At 47.0% G+C, this 19,444-nt stretch overlaps 2 protein-coding genes and 27 non-coding genes across 29 annotated transcripts; all 29 read right to left on the reverse strand.

Moving 5' to 3' along the window:
• Positions 1–78: 78 nt before the first annotated feature.
• trnas-gcu (transfer RNA serine (anticodon GCU)) lies at positions 79–160 on the reverse strand. The gene has a single exon. It is a non-coding gene; the product is annotated as a tRNA-Ser (tRNA).
• A 162-nt stretch (positions 161–322) lies between these two features.
• trnas-gcu (transfer RNA serine (anticodon GCU)) lies at positions 323–404 on the reverse strand. Its single transcript has one exon. It is a non-coding gene; the product is annotated as a tRNA-Ser (tRNA).
• Positions 405–553: 149 nt separating this feature from the next.
• Positions 554–635, reverse strand: trnas-gcu (transfer RNA serine (anticodon GCU)). Its single transcript has one exon. It is a non-coding gene; the product is annotated as a tRNA-Ser (tRNA).
• A 135-nt stretch (positions 636–770) lies between these two features.
• Positions 771–852, reverse strand: trnas-gcu (transfer RNA serine (anticodon GCU)). The gene has a single exon. It is a non-coding gene; the product is annotated as a tRNA-Ser (tRNA).
• A 162-nt stretch (positions 853–1,014) lies between these two features.
• Positions 1,015–1,096, reverse strand: trnas-gcu (transfer RNA serine (anticodon GCU)). The gene has a single exon. It is a non-coding gene; the product is annotated as a tRNA-Ser (tRNA).
• Positions 1,097–1,245: 149 nt separating this feature from the next.
• On the reverse strand, positions 1,246–1,327 carry trnas-gcu (transfer RNA serine (anticodon GCU)). Its single transcript has one exon. It is a non-coding gene; the product is annotated as a tRNA-Ser (tRNA).
• Positions 1,328–1,706: 379 nt separating this feature from the next.
• Positions 1,707–1,788, reverse strand: trnas-gcu (transfer RNA serine (anticodon GCU)). The gene has a single exon. It is a non-coding gene; the product is annotated as a tRNA-Ser (tRNA).
• Positions 1,789–2,412: 624 nt separating this feature from the next.
• trnas-gcu (transfer RNA serine (anticodon GCU)) lies at positions 2,413–2,494 on the reverse strand. Its single transcript has one exon. It is a non-coding gene; the product is annotated as a tRNA-Ser (tRNA).
• Positions 2,495–2,695: 201 nt separating this feature from the next.
• trnas-gcu (transfer RNA serine (anticodon GCU)) lies at positions 2,696–2,777 on the reverse strand. The gene has a single exon. It is a non-coding gene; the product is annotated as a tRNA-Ser (tRNA).
• Positions 2,778–2,926: 149 nt separating this feature from the next.
• Positions 2,927–3,008, reverse strand: trnas-gcu (transfer RNA serine (anticodon GCU)). Its single transcript has one exon. It is a non-coding gene; the product is annotated as a tRNA-Ser (tRNA).
• A 135-nt stretch (positions 3,009–3,143) lies between these two features.
• On the reverse strand, positions 3,144–3,225 carry trnas-gcu (transfer RNA serine (anticodon GCU)). Its single transcript has one exon. It is a non-coding gene; the product is annotated as a tRNA-Ser (tRNA).
• A 162-nt stretch (positions 3,226–3,387) lies between these two features.
• On the reverse strand, positions 3,388–3,469 carry trnas-gcu (transfer RNA serine (anticodon GCU)). The gene has a single exon. It is a non-coding gene; the product is annotated as a tRNA-Ser (tRNA).
• Positions 3,470–3,618: 149 nt separating this feature from the next.
• Positions 3,619–3,700, reverse strand: trnas-gcu (transfer RNA serine (anticodon GCU)). Its single transcript has one exon. It is a non-coding gene; the product is annotated as a tRNA-Ser (tRNA).
• Positions 3,701–3,901: 201 nt separating this feature from the next.
• Positions 3,902–3,983, reverse strand: trnas-gcu (transfer RNA serine (anticodon GCU)). The gene has a single exon. It is a non-coding gene; the product is annotated as a tRNA-Ser (tRNA).
• Positions 3,984–4,132: 149 nt separating this feature from the next.
• trnas-gcu (transfer RNA serine (anticodon GCU)) lies at positions 4,133–4,214 on the reverse strand. Its single transcript has one exon. It is a non-coding gene; the product is annotated as a tRNA-Ser (tRNA).
• Positions 4,215–4,349: 135 nt separating this feature from the next.
• trnas-gcu (transfer RNA serine (anticodon GCU)) lies at positions 4,350–4,431 on the reverse strand. The gene has a single exon. It is a non-coding gene; the product is annotated as a tRNA-Ser (tRNA).
• Positions 4,432–4,593: 162 nt separating this feature from the next.
• On the reverse strand, positions 4,594–4,675 carry trnas-gcu (transfer RNA serine (anticodon GCU)). The gene has a single exon. It is a non-coding gene; the product is annotated as a tRNA-Ser (tRNA).
• Positions 4,676–5,351: 676 nt separating this feature from the next.
• On the reverse strand, positions 5,352–5,433 carry trnas-gcu (transfer RNA serine (anticodon GCU)). Its single transcript has one exon. It is a non-coding gene; the product is annotated as a tRNA-Ser (tRNA).
• Positions 5,434–5,582: 149 nt separating this feature from the next.
• Positions 5,583–5,664, reverse strand: trnas-gcu (transfer RNA serine (anticodon GCU)). The gene has a single exon. It is a non-coding gene; the product is annotated as a tRNA-Ser (tRNA).
• An 827-nt stretch (positions 5,665–6,491) lies between these two features.
• trnas-gcu (transfer RNA serine (anticodon GCU)) lies at positions 6,492–6,573 on the reverse strand. Its single transcript has one exon. It is a non-coding gene; the product is annotated as a tRNA-Ser (tRNA).
• A 162-nt stretch (positions 6,574–6,735) lies between these two features.
• trnas-gcu (transfer RNA serine (anticodon GCU)) lies at positions 6,736–6,817 on the reverse strand. Its single transcript has one exon. It is a non-coding gene; the product is annotated as a tRNA-Ser (tRNA).
• Positions 6,818–7,427: 610 nt separating this feature from the next.
• trnas-gcu (transfer RNA serine (anticodon GCU)) lies at positions 7,428–7,509 on the reverse strand. The gene has a single exon. It is a non-coding gene; the product is annotated as a tRNA-Ser (tRNA).
• A 149-nt stretch (positions 7,510–7,658) lies between these two features.
• On the reverse strand, positions 7,659–7,740 carry trnas-gcu (transfer RNA serine (anticodon GCU)). The gene has a single exon. It is a non-coding gene; the product is annotated as a tRNA-Ser (tRNA).
• A 379-nt stretch (positions 7,741–8,119) lies between these two features.
• On the reverse strand, positions 8,120–8,201 carry trnas-gcu (transfer RNA serine (anticodon GCU)). The gene has a single exon. It is a non-coding gene; the product is annotated as a tRNA-Ser (tRNA).
• Positions 8,202–8,350: 149 nt separating this feature from the next.
• trnas-gcu (transfer RNA serine (anticodon GCU)) lies at positions 8,351–8,432 on the reverse strand. The gene has a single exon. It is a non-coding gene; the product is annotated as a tRNA-Ser (tRNA).
• Positions 8,433–8,567: 135 nt separating this feature from the next.
• On the reverse strand, positions 8,568–8,649 carry trnas-gcu (transfer RNA serine (anticodon GCU)). The gene has a single exon. It is a non-coding gene; the product is annotated as a tRNA-Ser (tRNA).
• A 655-nt stretch (positions 8,650–9,304) lies between these two features.
• On the reverse strand, positions 9,305–11,175 carry LOC134060387 (uncharacterized). Its single transcript, XM_062517080.1, has 3 exons — positions 11,078–11,175; positions 10,633–10,890; positions 9,305–10,466 (listed from the first exon to the last, which is right to left on the reverse strand). The coding sequence occupies exons 2-3, from the start codon at positions 10,881–10,883 to the stop codon at positions 9,677–9,679; spliced, it is 1,041 nt and encodes a 346-aa protein (XP_062373064.1). The 5' UTR covers positions 10,884–10,890; positions 11,078–11,175; the 3' UTR covers positions 9,305–9,676.
• On the reverse strand, positions 11,070–12,530 carry LOC134060501 (uncharacterized). Its single transcript, XM_062517232.1, has 5 exons — positions 12,460–12,530; positions 11,962–12,174; positions 11,589–11,812; positions 11,285–11,412; positions 11,070–11,166 (listed from the first exon to the last, which is right to left on the reverse strand). Exons 2-5 carry the CDS (start codon positions 12,155–12,157, stop codon positions 11,070–11,072), a joined length of 645 nt encoding a protein of 214 aa, XP_062373216.1. The 5' UTR covers positions 12,158–12,174; positions 12,460–12,530.
• A 4,431-nt stretch (positions 12,531–16,961) lies between these two features.
• On the reverse strand, positions 16,962–17,043 carry trnas-cga (transfer RNA serine (anticodon CGA)). Its single transcript has one exon. It is a non-coding gene; the product is annotated as a tRNA-Ser (tRNA).
• Positions 17,044–19,444: the final 2,401 nt, after the last annotated feature.

Consider the following 19,444-nt stretch of genomic DNA (forward strand, 5'->3'; position numbering starts at 1 on the left):
CGTAGGAGCAATTGTGAGAGGTCAGAAAATACGACCCTGTCACATTGGAAAGAGGGAGAGCCTCTGTGCGGATGCAAACGACGAGGATGGGATTCGAACCCACGCGTGCAGAGCACAATGGATTAGCAGTCCATCGCCTTAACCACTCGGCCACCTCGTCACTTATGCACATGGCTATTTTTTTTCGACAAAATAGGTCAGAATTCCCAACAAGGACAGAAAAACTGAAACTCATGTGACTTTCATGAAGTGAGGCCCAAAATATCCCCTCCGACAAAACTCTCATCTTGGAAGGAGAGTACACCCTCCTTACGGATGTGCCCGACGAGGATGGGATTCGAACCCACGCGTGCAGAGCACAATGGATTAGCAGTCCATCGCCTTAACCACTCGGCCACCTCGTCACTGGGTCAGCTGCATTGGAAAGTTTTCCAACAGATAGGTGTTGGTTGAGGTTGCTGATTATGTTGGCACAGTTGTGAGAGGTCAGAAAATACAACCCTTGACAATACTGTCACAATAGAAAGAGGGAGACCCCCTGTGCAGATGCAAACGACGAGGATGGGATTCGAACCCACGCGTGCAGAGCACAATGGATTAGCAGTCCATCGCCTTAACCACTCGGCCACCTCGTCACTGGGGCAGTTTTATTGGATAGTTTTCCACCGGAAAGGCATTGTGGTTGCCGATAACGTAGGAGCAATTGTGAGAGGTCAGAAAATACGACCCTGTCACATTGGAAAGAGGGAGAGCCGCTGTGCGGATGCAAACGACGAGGATGGGATTCGAACCCACGCGTGCAGAGCACAATGGATTAGCAGTCCATCGCCTTAACCACTCGGCCACCTCGTCACTTATGCATATGGCTATTTTTTTTCGACAAAATAGGTCAGAATTCCCAACAAGGACAGAAAAACTGAAACTCATGTGACTTTCATGAAGTGAGGCCCAAAATATCCCCTCCGACAAAACTCTCATCTTGGAAGGAGAGTACACCCTCCTTACGGATGTGCCCGACGAGGATGGGATTCGAACCCACGCGTGCAGAGCACAATGGATTAGCAGTCCATCGCCTTAACCACTCGGCCACCTCGTCACTGGGTCAGCTGCATTGGAAAGTTTTCCAACAGATAGGTGTTGGTTGAGGTTGCTGATTATGTTGGCACAGTTGTGAGAGGTCAGAAAATACAACCCTTGACAATACTGTCACAATAGAAAGAGGGAGACCCCCTGTGCAGATGCAAACGACGAGGATGGGATTCGAACCCACGCGTGCAGAGCACAATGGATTAGCAGTCCATCGCCTTAACCACTCGGCCACCTCGTCACTGGGGCAGCTTTATTGGAAAGTTTTCCACCGGAAAGGCATTGTGGTTGCCGATAACGTAGGAGCAATTGTGAGAGGTCAGAAAATACGACCCTGTCACATTGGAAAGAGGGAGAGCCGCTGTGCGGATGCAAACGACGAGGATTGGATTCGAACCCACGCGTGCAGAGCACAATGGATTAGCAGTCCATCGCCTTAACCACTCGGCCACCTCGTCACTTATGCACATGGCTATTTTTTTTCGACAAAATAGGTCAGAATTCCCAACAAGGACAGAAAAACTGAAACTCATGTGACTTTCATGAAGTGAGGCCCAAAATATCCCCTCCGACAAAACTCTCATCTTGGAAGGAGAGTACACCCTCCTTACGGATGTGCCCGACGAGGATGGGATTCGAACCCACGCGTGCAGAGCACAATGGATTAGCAGTCCATCGCCTTAACCACTCGGCCACCTCGTCACTGGGTCAGCTGCATTGGAAAGTTTTCCAACAGATAGGTGTTGGTTGAGGTTGCTGATTATGTTGGCACAGTTGTGAGAGGTCAGAAAATACAACCCTTGACAATACTGTCACAATAGAAAGAGGGAGACCCCCTGTGCAGATGCAAACGACGAGGATGGGATTCGAACCCACGCGTGCAGAGCACAATGGATTAGCAGTCCATCGCCTTAACCACTCGGCCACCTCATCACTTATGCATATGGCTATTTTTTTTCGACAAAATAGGTCAGAATTCCCAACAAGGACAGAAAAACTGAAACTCATGTGACTTTCATGAAGTGAGGCCCAAAATATCCCCTCCGACAAAACTCTCATCTTGGAAGGAGAGTACACCCTCCTTACGGATGTGCCCGACGAGGATGGGATTCGAACCCACGCGTGGATAGCACAATGGATTAGCAGTCCATCGCCTTAACCACTCGGCCACCTCGTCACTGGGTCAGCTGCATTGGAGAGTTTTCCAACAGATAGGTGTTGGTTGAGGTTGCTGATTATGTTGGCACAGTTGTGAGAGGTCAGAAAATACAACCCTTGACAATACTGTCACAATAGAAAGAGGGAGACCCCCTGTGCAGATGCAAACGACGAGGATGGGATTCGAACCCACGCGTGCAGAGCACAATGGATTAGCAGTCCATCGCCTTAACCACTCGGCCACCTCGTCACTGGGGCAGCTTTATTGGAAAGTTTTCCACCGGAAAGGCATTGTGGTTGCCGATAACGTAGGAGCAATTGTGAGAGGTCAGAAAATACGACCCTGTCACATTGGAAAGAGGGAGAGCCGCTGTGCGGATGGAAACGACGAGGATGGGATTCGAACCCACGCGTGCAGAGCACAATGGATTAGCAGTCCATCGCCTGCAAACGACGAGGATGGGATTCGAACCCACGCGTGCTGAGCACAATGGATTAGCAGTCCATCGCCTTAACCACTCGGCCACCTCGTCACTGGGTCAGCTGCATTGGAGAGTTTTCCAACAGATAGGTGTTGGTTGAGGTTGCTGATTATGTTGGCACAGTTGTGAGAGGTTAGAAAATACAACCCTTGACAATACTGTCACAATAGAAAGAGGGAGACCCCCTGTGCAGATGCAAACGACGAGGATGGGATTCGAACCCACGCGTGCAGAGCACAATGGATTAGCAGTCCATCGCCTTAACCACTCGGCCACCTCGTCACTGGGGCAGCTTTATTGGAAAGTTTTCCACCGGAAAGGCATTGTGGTTGCCGATAACGTAGGAGCAATTGTGAGAGGTCAGAAAATACGACCCTGTCACATTGGAAAGAGGGAGAGCCGCTGTGCGGATGCAAACGACGAGGATGGGATTCGAACCCACGCGTGCAGAGCACAATGGATTAGCAGTCCATCGCCTTAACCACTCGGCCACCTCGTCACCTATGCACATGGCTATTTTTTTCCGACAAAATAGGTCAGAATTCCCAACAAGGACAGAAAAACTGAAACTCATGTGACTTTCATGAAGTGAGGCCCAAAATATCCCCTCCGACAAAACTCTCATCTTGGAAGGAGAGTACGCCCATCTTACGGATGTGCCCGACGAGGATGGGATTCGAACCCACGCGTGCATAGCACAATGGATTAGCAGTCCATCGCCTTAACCACTCGGCCACCTCGTCACTGGGTCAGCTGCATTGGAAAGTTTTCCAACAGATAGGTGTTGGTTAAGGTTGCTGATTATGTTGGCACAGTTGTGAGAGGTCAGAAAATACAACCCTTGACAATACTGTCACAATAGAAAGAGGGACACCCCCTGTGCAGACGCAAACGACGAGGATGGGATTCGAACCCACGCGTGCAGAGCACAATGGATTAGCAGTCCATCGCCTTAACCACTCGGCCACCTCGTCACTGGGGCAGCTTTATTGGATAGTTTTCCACCGGAAAGGCATTGTGGTTGCCGATAACGTAGGAGCAATTGTGAGAGGTCAGAAAATACGACCCTGTCACATTGGAAAGAGGGAGAGCCGCTGTGCGGATGCAAACGACGAGGATGGGATTCGAACCCACGCGTGCAGAGCACAATGGATTAGCAGTCCATCGCCTGCAAACGACGAGGATGGGATTCGAACCCACGCGTGCTGAGCACAATGGATTAGCAGTCCATCGCCTTAACCACTCGGCCACCTCGTCACTGGGTCAGCTGCATTGGAGAGTTTTCCAACAGATAGGTGTTGGTTGAGGTTGCTGATTATGTTGGCACAGTTGTGAGAGGTTAGAAAATACAACCCTTGACAATACTGTCACAATAGAAAGAGGGAGACCCCCTGTGCAGACGCAAACGACGAGGATGGGATTCGAACCCACGCGTGCAGAGCACAATGGATTAGCAGTCCATCGCCTTAACCACTCGGCCACCTCGTCACTGGGGCAGCTTTATTGGAAAGTTTTCCACCGGAAAGGCATTGTGGTTGCCGATAACGTAGGAGCAATTGTGAGAGGTCAGAAAATACGACCCTGTCACATTGGAAAGAGGGAGAGCCGCTGTGCGGATGCAAACGACGAGGATGGGATTCGAACCCACGCGTGCAGAGCACAATGGATTAGCAGTCCATCGCCTTAACCACTCGGCCACCTCGTCACTTATGCACATGGCTATTTTTTTTCGACAAAATAGGTCAGAATTCCCAACAAGGACAGAAAAACTGAAACTCATGTGACTTTCATGAAGTGAGGCCCAAAATATCCCCTCCGACAAAACTCTCATCTTGGAAGGAGAGTACACCCTCCTTACGGATGTGCCCGACGAGGATGGGATTCGAACCCACGCGTGCATAGCACAATGGATTAGCAGTCCATCGCCTTAACCACTCGGCCACCTCGTCACTGGGTCAGCTGCATTGGAAAGTTTTCCAACAGATAGGTGTTGGTTGAGGTTGCTGATTATGTTGGCACAGTTGTGAGAGGTCAGAAAATACAACCCTTGACAATACTGTCACAATAGAAAGAGGGAGACCCCCTGTGCAGATGCAAACAACGAGGATGGGATTCGAACCCACGCGTGCAGAGCACAATGGATTAGCAGTCCATCGCCTTAACCACTCGGCCACCTCGTCACTGGGGCAGCTTTATTGGAAAGTTTTCCACCGGAAAGGCATTGTGGTTGCCGATAACGTAGGAGCAATTGTGAGAGGTCAGAAAATACGACCCTGTCACATTGGAAAGAGGGAGAGCCGCTGTGCGGATGCAAACGACCAGGATGGGATTCGAACCCACGCGTGCAGAGCACAATGGATTAGCAGTCCATCGCCTGCAAACGACGAGGATGGGATTCGAACCCACGCGTGCTGAGCACAATGGATTAGCAGTCCATCGCCTTAACCACTCGGCCACCTCGTGACTTATGCACATGGCTATTTTTTTTCGACAAAATAGGTCAGAATTCCCAACAAGGACAGAAAAACTGAAACTCATGTGACTTTCATGAAGTGAGGCCCAAAATATCCCCTCCGACAAAACTCTCATCTTGGAAGGAGAGTACACCCTCCTTAAGGATGTGCCCGACGAGGATGGGATTCGAACCCACGCGTGCAGAGCACAATGGATTAGCAGTCCATCGCCTTAACCACTCGGCCACCTCGTCACTGGGTCAGCTGCATTGGAGAGTTTTCCAACAGATAGGTGTTGGTTGAGGTTGCTGATTATGTTGGCACAGTTGTGAGAGGTCAGAAAATACAACCCTTGACAATACTGTCACAATAGAAAGAGGGAGACCCCCTGTGCAGATGCAAACGACGAGGATGGGATTCGAACCCACGCGTGCAGAGCACAATGGATTAGCAGTCCATCGCCTTAACCACTCGGCCACCTCGTCACTGGGGCAGCTTTATTGGAAAGTTTTCCACCGGAAAGGCATTGTGGTTGCCGATAACGTAGGAGCAATTGTGAGAGGTCAGAAAATACGACCCTGTCACATTGGAAAGAGGCAGAGCCGCTGTGCGGATGCAAACGACGAGGATGGGATTCGAACCCAGGCGTGCAGAGCACAATGGATTAGCAGTCCATCGCCTTAACCACTCGGCCACCTCTTCACTTATTCACATGGCTATTTTTTTTCGACAAAATAGGTCAGAATTCCCAACAAGGACAGAAAAACTGAAACTCATGTGACTTTCATGAAGTGAGGCCCAAAATATCCCCTCCGACAAAACTCTCATCTTGGAAGGAGAGTACACCCTCCTTACGGATGTGCCCGAAGAGGATGGGATTCGAACCCACGCGTGCAGAGCACAATGGATTAGCAGTCCATCGCCTTAACCACTCGGCCACCTCGTCACTGGGTCAGCTGCATTGGAAAGTTTTCCAACAGATAGGTGTTGGTTGAGGTTGCTGATTATGTTGGCACAGTTGTGAGAGGTCAGAAAATACAACCCTTGACAATACTGTCACAATAGAAAGATGGAGACCCCCTGTGCAGATGCAAGCGATGAGGATGGGATTCGAACCCACGCGTGCAGGGCACAATGGATTAGCAGTCCATCGCCTTAAACACTCGGCCACCTCGTCACTGGGGCAGCTTTATTGGAAAGTTTTCCACCGGAAAGGCATTGTGGTTGCCGATAACGTAGGAGCAATTGTGAGAGGTCAGAAAATACGACCCTGTCACATTGGAAAGAGGGAGAGCCGCTGTGCGGATGCAAACGACGAGGATGGGATTCGAACCCACGCGTGCAGAGCACAATGGATTAGCAGTCCATCGCCTTAACCACTCGGCCACCTCGTCACTTATATACATGGCTATTTTTTTTCGCCAAAATAGGTCAGAATTCCCAACAAGGACAGAAAAACTGAAACTCATGTGACTTTCATGAAGTGAGGCCCAAAATATCCCCTCCGACAAAACTCTCATCTTGGAAGGAGAGTACACCCTCCTAACGGATGTGCCCGACGAGGATGGGATTCGAACCCACGCGTGCAGAGCACAATGGATTAGCAATCCATCGCCTTAACCACTCGGCCACCTCGTCACTGGGTCAGCTGCATTGGAGAGTTTTCCAACAGATAGGTGTTGGTTGAGGTTGCTGATTATGTTGGCACAGTTGTGAGAGGTCAGAAAATACAACCCTTGACAATACTGTCACAATAGAAAGAAGGAGACCCCATGTGCAGATGCAAACGACGAGGATGGGATTCGAACCCACGCTTTTAGAGCACAATGGATTAGCAGTCCATCGCCTTAACCACTCGGCCACCTCGTCACTGGGGCAGCTTTATTGGAAAGTTTTCCACCGGAAAGGCATTGTGGTTGCCGATAACGTAGGAGCAATTGTGAGAGGTCAGAAAATACGACCCTGTCACATTGGAAAGAGGGAGAGCCGCTGTGCGGATGCAAACGACGAGGTAGGGATTCGAACCCACGCGTGCAGAGCACAATGGATTAGCAGTCCATCGCCTTAACCACTCGGCCACCTCGTCACTTATGCACATGGCTATTTTTTTTCGACAAAATAGGTCAGAATTCCCAACAAGGACAGAAAAACTGAAACTCATGTGACTTTCATGAAGTGAGGCCCAAAATATCCCCTCCGACAAAACTCTCATCTTGGAAGGAGAGTACACCCATCTTACGGATGTGCCCGACGAGGATGGGATTCGAACCCACGCGTGCATAGCACAATGGATTAGCAGTCCATCGCCTTAACCACTCGGCCACCTCGTCACTGGGTCAGCTGCATTGGAAAGTTTTCCAACAGATAGGTGTTGGTTAAGGTTGCTGATTATGTTGGCACAGTTGTGAGAGGTCAGAAAATACAACCCTTGACAATACTGTCACAATAGAAAGAGGGACACCCCCTGTGCAGACGCAAACGACGAGGATGGGATTCGAACCCACGCGTGCAGAGCACAATGGATTAGCAGTCCATCGCCTTAACCACTCGGCCACCTCGTCACTGGGGCAGCTTTATTGGATAGTTTTCCACCGGAAAGGCATTGTGGTTGCCGATAACGTAGGAGCAATTGTGAGAGGTCAGAAAATACGACCCTGTCACATTGGAAAGAGGGAGAGCCGCTGTGCGGATGCAAACGACGAGGATGGGATTCGAACCCACGCGTGCAGAGCACAATGGATTAGCAGTCCATCACCTTCACCACTCGGCCACCTCGTGACTTATGCACATGGCTATTTTTTTTCGACAAAATAGGTCAGAATTCCCAACAAGGACAGAAAAACTGAAACTCATGTGACTTTCATGAAGTGAGGCCCAAAATATCCCCTCCGACAAAACTCTCATCTTGGAAGGAGAGTACACCCTCCTTACGGATGTGCCCGACGAGGATGGGATTCGAACCCATGCGTGCAGAGCACAATGGATTAGCAGTCCATCGCCTTAACCACTCGGCCACCTCGTCACTGGGTCAGCTGCATTGGAGAGTTTTCCAACAGATAGGTGTTGGTTGAGGTTGCTGATTATGTTGGCACAGTTGTGAGAGGTCAGAAAATACAACCCTTGACAATACTGTCACAATAGAAAGAGGGAGACCCCCTGAGCAGATGCAAACGACGAGGATGGGATTCGAACCCACGCGTGCAGAGCACAATGGATTAGCAGTCCATCGCCTTAACCACTCGGCCACCTCGTCACTGGGGCAGCTTTATTGGAAAGTTTTCCACCGGAAAGGCATTGTGGTTGCCGATAATGTAGGAGCAATTGTGAGAGGTCAGAAAATACGACCCTGTCACATTGGAAAGAGGGAGAGCCGCTGTGCGGATGCAAACGACGAGGATGGGATTCGAACCCACGCGTGCAGAGCACAATGGATTAGCAGTCCATCGCCTTAACCACTCGGCCACCTCGTCACTTATATACATGGCTATTTTTTTTCGCCAAAATAGGTCAGAATTCCCAACAAGGACAGAAAAACTGAAACTCATGTGACTTTCATGAAGTGAGGCCCAAAATATCCCCTCCGACAAAACTCTCATCTTGGAAGGAGAGTACACCCTCCTTACGGATGTGCCCGACGAGGATGGGATTCGAACCCACGCGTGCAGAGCACAATGGATTAGCAGTCCATCGCCTTAACCACTCGGCCAAAAATGGGGCAAAAGGGACTGCAAGGAGGGGGGAAGAAAAAGGAAAAAAAGGGGGAAAAGGGGGGAAAAGAAGAAAAGAAAAGAGAGGAAAAATCAGAAAGTCGCCGGTTCGATCCCCGATAGGAACATCTTTCAATTAATGCAAACCCTTATTTTTAAGTGCTATGAATATCAGATATTGCTTAAAAATAGATACAAATGGGAGGAGTAAGGATAAAAATGCATTGTTGTGATTGTAATAATAACAATATGAGGAAATGCAGTTTAAATTGTCATAAATAATTTCTTAATTAAATACTGATTGGTCCAACAAGGTGCACACTCTTGCCAGGATTTGCACCTGGAATCTTCCACCCAAAGGATGGCTGTGTTACTATTACACCACAAGAGTTGTGTTTTTGTGAACGCGTTTTGTTTTTGATAACAGAACACACCAAAAGGTGTTTTTTTTTTTTTTTTTTTAAGAACGAATGCCTCCAATAAAGGTTTTTTTTCTTCATAACACCAACACCTTCAATAAAGGTTTTCTTTCTTTTTTTTTTTACAAAGACCAGCACCTCCAATAGAGTTTTTTCCCTTTTTTACACCTCCAGCAACAATTATTTAAACAACTATATACAATAATTATATAAACAACTATATACACAACAATTATATAAACTATAAACTATATACATAATACTTACTTGAACAATGAACAACTATATACACTGATAAACAACTATACAAATATTTAAACTATATACAACAAATATTTAAACGACTATATACACACAACAATTATACATATTTACAATGAGCTCTTCCACTCTGTGATTGTCTGTCCCGATGAAGGACAGTACCATTTCCCCTTCAACTGGGTATGTCCAGTACTTTTATTTTTTTCCTGGCCACACCCCTTGCAGGTATAGTGGTATTTTTCCTTAGTCAGCCTCTTCCGTGGTGGTTCTCCCCTTGACAATAGCTCCTCATCCTCCTTGGCAGCTTTATTCAGCCTCCAGGCACGTTGCCTTGGCTGGGATGGGAGGCACTCTGGAGGACCTTGCTGCAATGGAGGTGCATGCGGATATGGTGGAGCATGCGGAAATGGAGGAGCATACGTAAACGGAGGGGCCTGCTGGAACGGAGGGGCCTGCTGGAACGGAGGGGCATGCGGAAAGGGAGGCGCATACGGAAACGGAGGCGCATATGGAAACGGAGGGGCCTGCTGGAACGGAGGGGCCTGCGGAAAGGGAGGCGCATACGGGAACGGAGGAGCCTGCTGGAACGGAGGGGCCTGCTGGAACGGAGGGGCCTGCTGGACCGGAGAAGCTGGCTCAAATTGTGGAGGGAACTGGGGAGGTGGAGACGGTGGAGAGCACGCAGTCTTGTTTGCCGCTAGAGTGCGCTGGCGGGGGAAAGCTTCCCCCTCGTGGTTTTCAGGCTCTTCAAACACCATAACTTCATGTGCATGTTGCACAGGGGCAGGTGGAAGTGTGTTCATTGCAGGGAGAGGCTCCTCGGCCAGGTGCAGCTGTTTGGGGAGTACAGTGCCTTGCAGGAGCATGTCCCTGTCCTTCCTCTTGTCCCTCCTAAGCAGCCTACAAGACAAACATTCGTAATTGTATGCATGCAAGCCTATCCCTCCCTCCCTCCCTAAGGTTATTACATATTTTCTAACAAGCATGCAGGTGGAGGTTTTTCTTGAGGTTAAATCTTTATATACCGTCTTGACTGTATGGAAAAGGTAAATGAAATAGCACATACCATGAAGAGACTGTAGTGTTGTTAACCGGCACCAGAACCAGGTTTGTCTGGTCCAGGATAACCCTGCTGTCCTCCAGCAGCTGTCTGATGTGGCTGTAGACGCTGACAATGGACTGAGGGATGGGCATGGTTTTCCCCTTTGTGTCCTTTGGCCTGTTGCGTGACTGCTCAAACTCTTTGGCAAGTCTGAGGCAAACACACTCACTGACCCTGTATACTTCGGGGTCCTGGGCTGCTTGGCCGTGAGTCATGTACAGTCTGTGGGAGAGAACGATGATATGATTTGGACTGTGAACAAGGATGTCAAGTCATGAAGAACCAAGTGACAATGTCAATAGGGATTGCAATAAAATAATTTACACTTAAGAGACTGCACGTGTCACTGTGAAAGTATTTATTCATGATTTGTATTGAACCAAAATGATAGCAAATTATGGTCAAGCACCTCTCTGCCGCCTGCTGTCCAGGAGCAGAGCCACTCGGCTTCCTGGGTGCTCTCCATGGTCCTCCTGATGCATGTGCCTTTTTCTTAGCCTTTAGGGTGTACCTGAACAGCGAAAGACATCTATATGCTTCACTCATTCCATGGAATGTATGTTTGTTTAATTTTGGTGTAAAAAGTAATGTGTCCATGGCATGGAGAGCTGTGTACAGGTGGACTATGTCCCTCTCCTCCTTGGCTGACAAGGCGGTGATGGTACGATTCAAGCCAACTAGGTAGGCTGCAAGGGCATCAACTTTTTCCCATCCCACAACACCCCTCGAGTCACATTGGCTGGTCTGAAAAGTGAGAAAAAAGAAAGAAAGAAAAAAAAAAAAAAATAATAAATCAAGCAAATAAATGTATACTCTTGTTTCTAATATGAGAGCAATGCTGATTTTACATTCATTTATTTTGTTAAACTGTAACCACATTTACTTCAGTAAAATATTGTGTTTGAGAAAGTGTTATTGACCTCTGTGACGAGGGGTCCGGGCTCAGGGTCACCCTCCACAGCACTTGGATCACCAGCCCCCATCTCAGCTGACTGACCGACAATGTCAGGCATGCTGATGGGGTCATCTGGCTCATCCTCCTCCTCCTCCAGCACCTGCGAGGGGATTTCAGAGACCTGCGATGGAGCTAGCAGGTCACCTCTGTTGGTCTGGGACAATAAATATTCCACCGCTATGCGCTCACCTGTAACCAGTATAAACACAAAGATAAAGAAAGGACACATACACATCCATCTCCTACATGAATAGCACAATCGTCGCACCCAAGTCATCTGAGGGGGATGCCCAAGAAACCGAGGAGGGGATGTAATACTCTGGTCTCAGATCTCTTACCAGTAGGTTTTCCGGGTGGGGTGAACTCTGGCACCAGAGCACAACCATGGACGCGCTGGCTTAAGTTGTTGAGCTGGGACATCAAGCGAACATCAAAGCTTCTTAAGGTTGAGGCCCCCTCCACGTCTACTGCCTCCTTAGCCCGGCCCATGTTCCACCTTGATGCCCCCTCCAGCATGTACATTTGCATATGCATGGCATTGCACCGCCAGCCTAAGAAACAAAATACTCTGTTCAGTCAACCATTACTGTAAAGTGAATACATATGTATACAGTGGTAGTTGTGTTATTTGGAATAATTAAAACACATTCTCAGTCTTAAGTAAGGGATCATGTATAAAACGCCGTTCATTTTTGAGAAACAGGTTGTCACAGGGCGAAACGGACCCTGACGCGCACCCCCAGACCCCGATAATGACCGTCGTTCTATACATTATCAGAACAGAAAATAACATTTAAAAACTACATACAATACAGTATGTGTTGATGCAAATGTACCCGGAATAAAAGCACACTGGTGTCGATGGAAACTTTCTAGGGAGGAGGACCCCCTACCACACCGAAGGACATCTAGCTCTTTGCCACCCTTCTGGAGTGTCCCCACCTTAGTGTATAGTGCAACACCAGCAGGGTCTTGAAGGCACTTCAGATGCTTCTGTTGCACATCCCATAAGTGGCGCATGCGGTCATGATTCACCAGACGCAGCCCTGTGGTGTCTGTGAGCTCCCAAACAGATTCCAGCAGCCCTGAGATCATGCCCCGCATCTCCTCCACTCCACGTGTCCTCCGCCTGCAGTGCCTCTTTAGTTCACCTGGGCTGATGCTGGCCGTGAGCTGTTGCTCAGTTGGAGTATGTCCGCTGTGGCTGCTCTTCCATTCTGCTCTCTTGGCCTCCTTCAGTCGTTGTACATCCTCCTGGTCCCATTCGAAAACGCAGGAGGACAGCTTAGCACAAAAGGTGCCGTAGAGAGGGTGGTGTTCGGTAGTGAGGCCGCAATTGAAGCGCCTCATGAAATGGAAACTATCCAAGCGTATTGCAGACCTCCATGGATGAAAAAGTTTTGACACAGAAGACACACCTGTGAAAAACAAACATGCATAATAACAGACAACACCCGTGTGTGGTTACACAATGATTAAGTACACTCCCAATTGCCTGTGCCACTGTAAATAAATAAATAAATAAAAAATACAAATGGTTCCAATAGTGTGTGTGTGTGTGTGTGTGTGTGTGTGTGTGTGTGTGTGTGTGTGTGTGTGTGTGTGTGTGTGTGTGTGTGTGTCACCCACCTGACTGGCTGCAGCAATCACGGTCGACATAGATGACCTCAGGTTCAACTTGGCCTGCATTCAAGTACCGCCTCACAATACCTTGGCACAGCTCTTCCAAACCTGCCCCTTCACCTGTGGTTAAAACAGAGTTCAACACTTGGCCAAACTCATTGCCAATGTTCGACATCCAAGCAGCGCTGTCGCCGATCTCGCCAGCCAGCTTCTTGGTGATCTGTAAAACAAACACATGCATTAAGACGTAAACCAATTTCCTGTGTTGTAATTATACATGTTTTTTACTGTTGAAAACCTAACCTTCTTTGTTGAATCCATTTTCAGCACTTTACCATACGTAGATGTGATTACTCCTTTCATTTCATCCGAATGGCTGAGAATGTCATTGGAGTGGACAGTCTCGAACCATTGGGCAAGTGGAAGGGGCCTGAATGGTAGTGGAGGATGTAAAGGTGTAGGGGAAGCAAAGGTAGCCATCTTTATATGGCGCTCACAGTCCGAAAGGTAGCGAATGGTCTGCCATGCCCACTCCTCGCTGTGTGCTTCCTGTATTGCAGACTGGAGGTATGAGGAGCTGTTGCCACTGGTCCTTGGCCTCAGGAAAGTCATTAGCTTCTTGTCTAAAGCCAGCTGGGTAGTAAGGACAGCGGGGAACAGGGTCATGTGGGCCACGTCCACCTGGGAGAGTATTTCCTGGCTCCATGGACAGACCGGCTGAGAGCATTTGCAGCAACGAGGATAGTCCCCTCCTACTAGGTAATAGCGGCTATCCATGTCTATCACCTCTCTCACCTTTCTGTATATCCCGGAGCTGTTCATTTTACAGGAACATTGGGGGCACTTTAAAGGAATACCCCACATCCTCATTGGTGCCCAGATAAATAATCTCTGCCGGTAGTACCACCCAGGCTCAGGAGGAGATGGTTTGGGCTCCAGTGGGGGATGAAACCAGCAGGTGTTAATTTTTTGCTTCAGCTGCCCTGTAGGCTCATACAGGCATTTCGCAACCCACACCTGATCTGCTTCCTGTATAACTTTACGAAACTGTTCTGGAAGAAAACCTTTCCAAATGTTTGGTAGTAGTTTTGTGGTGGTAGTGTGGTGTGGTGTGGTAGTGTGGTGTGGTGTGGCAGAGCTACCTGTAGGAGGGAACAGAGATGGTGCCGTCCTCGATGGTGGTAGTTTTGTGGTGGTAGTGTGGTGTGGTGTAGCAGAGCTACCTGTAGAATGGAACAGAGATGGTGCCGTCCTCGATGGTGGTAGTTTTGTGGTGGTAGTGTGGTGTGGTGTAGCAGAGCTACCTGTAGGAGGGAACAGAGATGGTGCCGTCCTCGATGGTGGTAGTTTTGTGGTGGTAGTGTGGTGTGGTGTGGCAGAGCTACCTGTAGAACCTGGGAACAGAGATGGCGTTGTCTTTGATGGCAGTACTTTAGTGGTGGCATTGCTTTTGCAGTACTTCGGTGGTGGCTTTTGCGGCGATGGCATAATGAATGCTGCGTAATGCACCAACTGAATGTGGTTTAAAAGACCAACAGTACCCTGTACCTTGGCCCCACAGGTGTCACACACCTCATCCGTATGGTGGTCAGACAGGTGCTCTGAAAATTTGTCTCCTTCCACAAGCTGCTTGCACATGCAGCACTGCACTTCCTGTCCTGCTACTGATGCTCCTGCATCCGAGTCTCCTCTCCCTGCCTCTGTGTGGTCTCCGACTCCCCCTGCATCTGTGTCTCCTCTCCCTGCCTCTGTGTGGTCTCCGACTCCCACTGCATCCTTGTCTCCTCGTCTTGCCCCTGTGTGGTCTCCGACTCCCCCTGCATCCGTGTCTCCTCGCCCTGCCTCTGTGTGGTCTCCGACTGCCCCTGCATCTGTGTCTCCTCTCCCTGCCTCTGTGTGGTCTCCGACTCCCACTGCATCCTTGTCTCCTCGTCTTGCCCCTGTGTGGTCTCCGACTCCCCCTGCATCCGTGTCTCCTCGCCCTGTATCCATGCCTCCTCTCCCTACCTCTGTGCTGACTTGGACTCGCCCTGCCTCCGTCTCAACTCCTCCTGCCTCACTGGACCCAGCGCCTGATGACAGATCTGCTGGCTGGGGAGAGAGTTACAGAAAGAGGGCCATGCTACTAGCAACTAAAAATCCTACACTACTAGTTTCCTCTAAAAAAAAAAGTTTCAAAATAGGCTTGGAAAACATCAGACATTACTGCAAAATCATTGAAGCCCACCAGAGGAAAAAACAAACAAATCAGCAAACATCAATTGGTAAATTTCACCTACCTTGTGGAACCCACAGGAGCACTGAAGGCTTCTCCCAAACAGATCCAACGTTTGGCTATGGCTCTGCAGGGGGCAAGCATCAATTTTCTCCAAGACCTTTTTCCATTTCTTGGCCCCTGGCCGTTTGCCAGTTGAAAAATGAAATTTGCCCTGGGCATATTTTAAGCAGATGTCCCTCCAGTAACTGTCTGGCTTTCCTGTCTTCGTCATCTGCAAACATTACATACAATACAGGTTAATGTCGGTCGAGCTAGGCTATGTGTGCACAGACTTTAGACAGTAAAATATATGGACAGAGCTATCACGTAATTTCAATGTTTTTTTTTTGTCTTCTACCTCCTGCATAGGTCTCCTGCGTAGGCTCAGGTGTCGTACATGTGACGTAGGCACGTAGTCAGAGACGCTTTACTCTCTCTGGACGCATGCGCATTACCAATTTAGCATTGATTTCAGAAAAACGTTTATTTAACGATAAGACAGTTACGAGGTTATAACGCCAATCTCACAATGTTGTATTTACTCCGGAAATAGAAAAGGTTCGTACAAAGGCTTAAAACGCTTCAGCTGTAACGTTATTTGATGTCAAAAGTGGCGCTTACGCCCCATAGGATTCAATGGAATGGCTAGCTAGCACTGGCTAGCTAGCACTGTCTACACTCTCCGAACGTTCGCCTGCCCCCTTGGCACAAACAGACAGAGGCAATTATACATATACGTGTGTATGTATATGTAATTAAACAAATAAAGACGTTATTGTTGATATTTTCATTCATTCATATCACGAATATCCCCGCCATAGCCACACAGTGCTAATATACAGCGACGCCATAACAATCTGAAGCTCCGTTAGCAAAGCGACCACGTAACAAGAAAGCTGAAATATAAGTTGAATATCATGCTGACAGGATGGGAAATTAAATCGTTTACCTTTTTGTTTTATTGTGGTATTGCTTGTACAAATATTAATCACGTTTCCAAACCGTTTCCCCGTGTTCGGCTGTGTTCAAGCGGTGGAAGAAAATGGCTGCCACTCTTGAGCGCTCTAAAGCTATAACCACGCCCCTTCTCTCGTCACGTGACCTACTGTTCGGATCTGTGGTTGGACCTATGGGTTGGACCTCGTTTGAAACTCTTTGATCTCGTTAGGAATCTGAGGACTTGTCTGGACTTGTTCGGACTTGTTGAGGAGTTGGTTCGGACCTCGTTCGAATGTTAGGACCTCCTCGTTCGAATGTTAGGACCTCAGAGGCAGTCCAGAAACTGGCGGGTACGGCCATCACAGCTGCACACAAGTGGAAAAACGTGCACAACGGCCCACAGCTTCAGCTGGAAGAGACAGCGCTATAAGATTTGGCTTCACGGTTTGTTTCAACTGCCTTGGCCGATTCCAGTCGTGGGTCTCAAATGGGTGGCAGGAGAACAACTAGTCAAAGAAACGCTGCGAGCAGGGTTCGAACCTGCGCGGGGAAACCCCATTGGATTTCGAGTCCAACGCCTTAACCTCTCGGCCATCACAGCTTATTTCACCAACTCGGTCATGAACAGAAAAAAAGACATGCAAACATGCTACCTGAAGGATGGCGATCGGAGGGACAAGCATAAGTTCACACATGTCAAACGCAGGACCACCTTTCTTCACTGAGAGACATGGCATTACATGTGTAGCTTGAAAAGGGCAGAGATAAGAGACCAGGGGCCTATTGCACAAAACTAGGATAAGGGATTAACCCGGGATATCTTGGTTATCCTGGCTCAATTTATCCGTGATCCAGTTGCACAAAAGCGGGATAGGGGGCAGCAGGATATGTTATGGTATAAGTTACCATGGCGATTTATTCTGTGGAGCTAGCCTGCTCCTGACCAGGCTAACATCCAAGATAAGTTGATTCTAATGGTAATTACATTATCTGATTGGTTCAGCTAGCTGTCATTCAAATGAGACCTCCACGTGATTTTTTTTAAAGAGCTGTAGATTCCATTTATATATTATTTGCTACATGCATTTACTCGCAAAACACAGCAAAATGTCTGCCTAATACCATATGGATGTCATTTAAATTATGGTGGCCTTATAATTAATAACATAGCCTACTCGTTGTTTGCTTCTTTTTTGACAGATGCTTGATGAATAGGCTGCTGTAGGCTAGTAGTTGATTGGAAGTGGAGGGGACATTTTTCGAAGGTGTTTTCAACTAATTCGGCTTTTAAGACAAATTAAGATACATTGTGCATCTTTGCGGTGGCAAAGCGCTTCCTTAATGACGTTGCGTGCCGAGACAAGGAAGCTCTCACACGTGGGTGCATACGTAAATTTGCATTCAGTTGATCTGCCACACCTACTCCCGCTATGTAACAGAAATAATCATGATCCCCCATCCAAAAAAGTAAAACTTTACCTCGTTGTTAGTCTATATCAAAAGCGGTTGTTCACTTTGTGTGCAAGACGCTATTTTTCGCGTCTTTTTTATTCCAACCGCAAGTTATAGGGGGAGAAACGAGAACGCGCACATACACCGAATAACTTACACCTGGCTTGATGAATCCGTGTCTGCTCATCCTGCACTGTAAAAAATGTGACTAGTAGTTACTCAAAAAAATTGTGGCAACAAAGTGACAAGTAATATAATTGAGTAGATTTTAATACTACAACTTTGATTAGAATTCATTGAAAAAGTCAACTAAATTTACACAATAAAATTAACAACATTATCAAATTATTTAGTAAATCCAAATTAATACCACAAGAAAAACTAACTTACATTAACTAAGTATCTATGCAAAATTAATTCTTTTTTACTATATATCTGGGCAAACCTAATCAACATTTACTAATTATTTGGGCAAAATCAATTAATATTTACTACATATTTGGACCAACATAATTCATATTTACTAATTATTTGGGTAAAACGTATTTATATTTACTACTTATCTGAGCCAACATAATTCATATTTACTAACTATTTGGGCAAAAGTTATCTATATTAACTACATATCCAGGCCAACCTAATTCATATTTACTAACTATTTGGGCAAAAGTGATTTATATCTACTACTTATCTGGTGTAAGTTGGACTGTCTAGATAAAAGTTTTTTGCATTAATTGTATTAAATCATATTTTAGTACATTGTCAAACACTTTCCAAACAACTCAATAGCATAGCTAACCTTAGCTTCTAATGCCAAAATGCACTCAGGTCAACCATGCATGAAAATACAGTCTTGAAAAATGTCTTGCTGAAGTAACTTAATAACTTAAGACACCTGAGGCAGGTACATTTAACCTTACTGCAAAATGTTGTAATTTTATTTTACATGAAATCATACAACAGATCGTCAGATATTTCAAATAGGATACAAAAAAAATGCATTACCCTCCTCTGCATTTTCTACCAACAATTTTACAACGGAGACTAGCACTGTGTGTGAGTGAACAGTTCTGTACTATGCATGTGTACAAAATGAATAATCAATTCAACAGAAAGACGTTGAACGTGTCTCAACAACACATGGCTCACCTACAAGAGTTTCACTCCAAAACGAGAACAAAACACCAAAACTAGCTGGATACTGCTTGTGCCTGTATTTGAAGTGAGACCACAGAGACTTAAATGAAAGAACTTCATTGTTAAATAAAAAAAAATAAAGTTTAAAGCACTAGATTAAAAATAGAAATCACAGGGTACAAAAATAGTTGCCTCTGACAAAATTAGGTGAAAAAATTAACCACTTCCTTAAAGAATGCCATTCCCACTGTATGGTTGGTCGGTATTTCTGAAGAATCATTTCTGAAGAACACTCAAACTTACTTGTTGCTAACTGTAACAATGTTAAATTTCAAATGAAAAGTTGCCTCTTAGATAAAAAAAAGAAAGAAGACAATACCACTTATTTAGTATGGTTGATGGGCGATTGTGAA

This window comes from Sardina pilchardus, chromosome 16 (assembly GCF_963854185.1).
Source record: "Sardina pilchardus chromosome 16, fSarPil1.1, whole genome shotgun sequence".
Taxonomy (NCBI): Eukaryota; Metazoa; Chordata; class Actinopteri; order Clupeiformes; family Clupeidae; genus Sardina; species Sardina pilchardus.

Excerpts from the sequence above, each read along its gene's own strand:
- LOC134060387 (XM_062517080.1), bottom strand. The coding sequence starts at position 10,883 with ATGACTCACGGCCAAGCAGCCCAGGACCCCGAAGTATACAGGGTCAGT. Across the intron at positions 10,467-10,632 it reads AACACTACAGTCTCTTCATG|GCTGCTTAGGAGGGACAAGA; the intron begins GTATGTGCTATT and ends TTTGTCTTGTAG.
- LOC134060501 (XM_062517232.1), bottom strand. The coding sequence starts at position 12,157 with ATGCATATGCAAATGTACATGCTGGAGGGGGCATCAAGGTGGAACATG. Across the intron at positions 11,813-11,961 it reads CCCACCCGGAAAACCTACTG|GTGAGCGCATAGCGGTGGAA; the intron begins GTAAGAGATCTG and ends TACTGGTTACAG. Across the intron at positions 11,167-11,284 it reads GAGAGGGACATAGTCCACCT|GCTAAGAAAAAGGCACATGC; the intron begins GTACACAGCTCT and ends TACACCCTAAAG.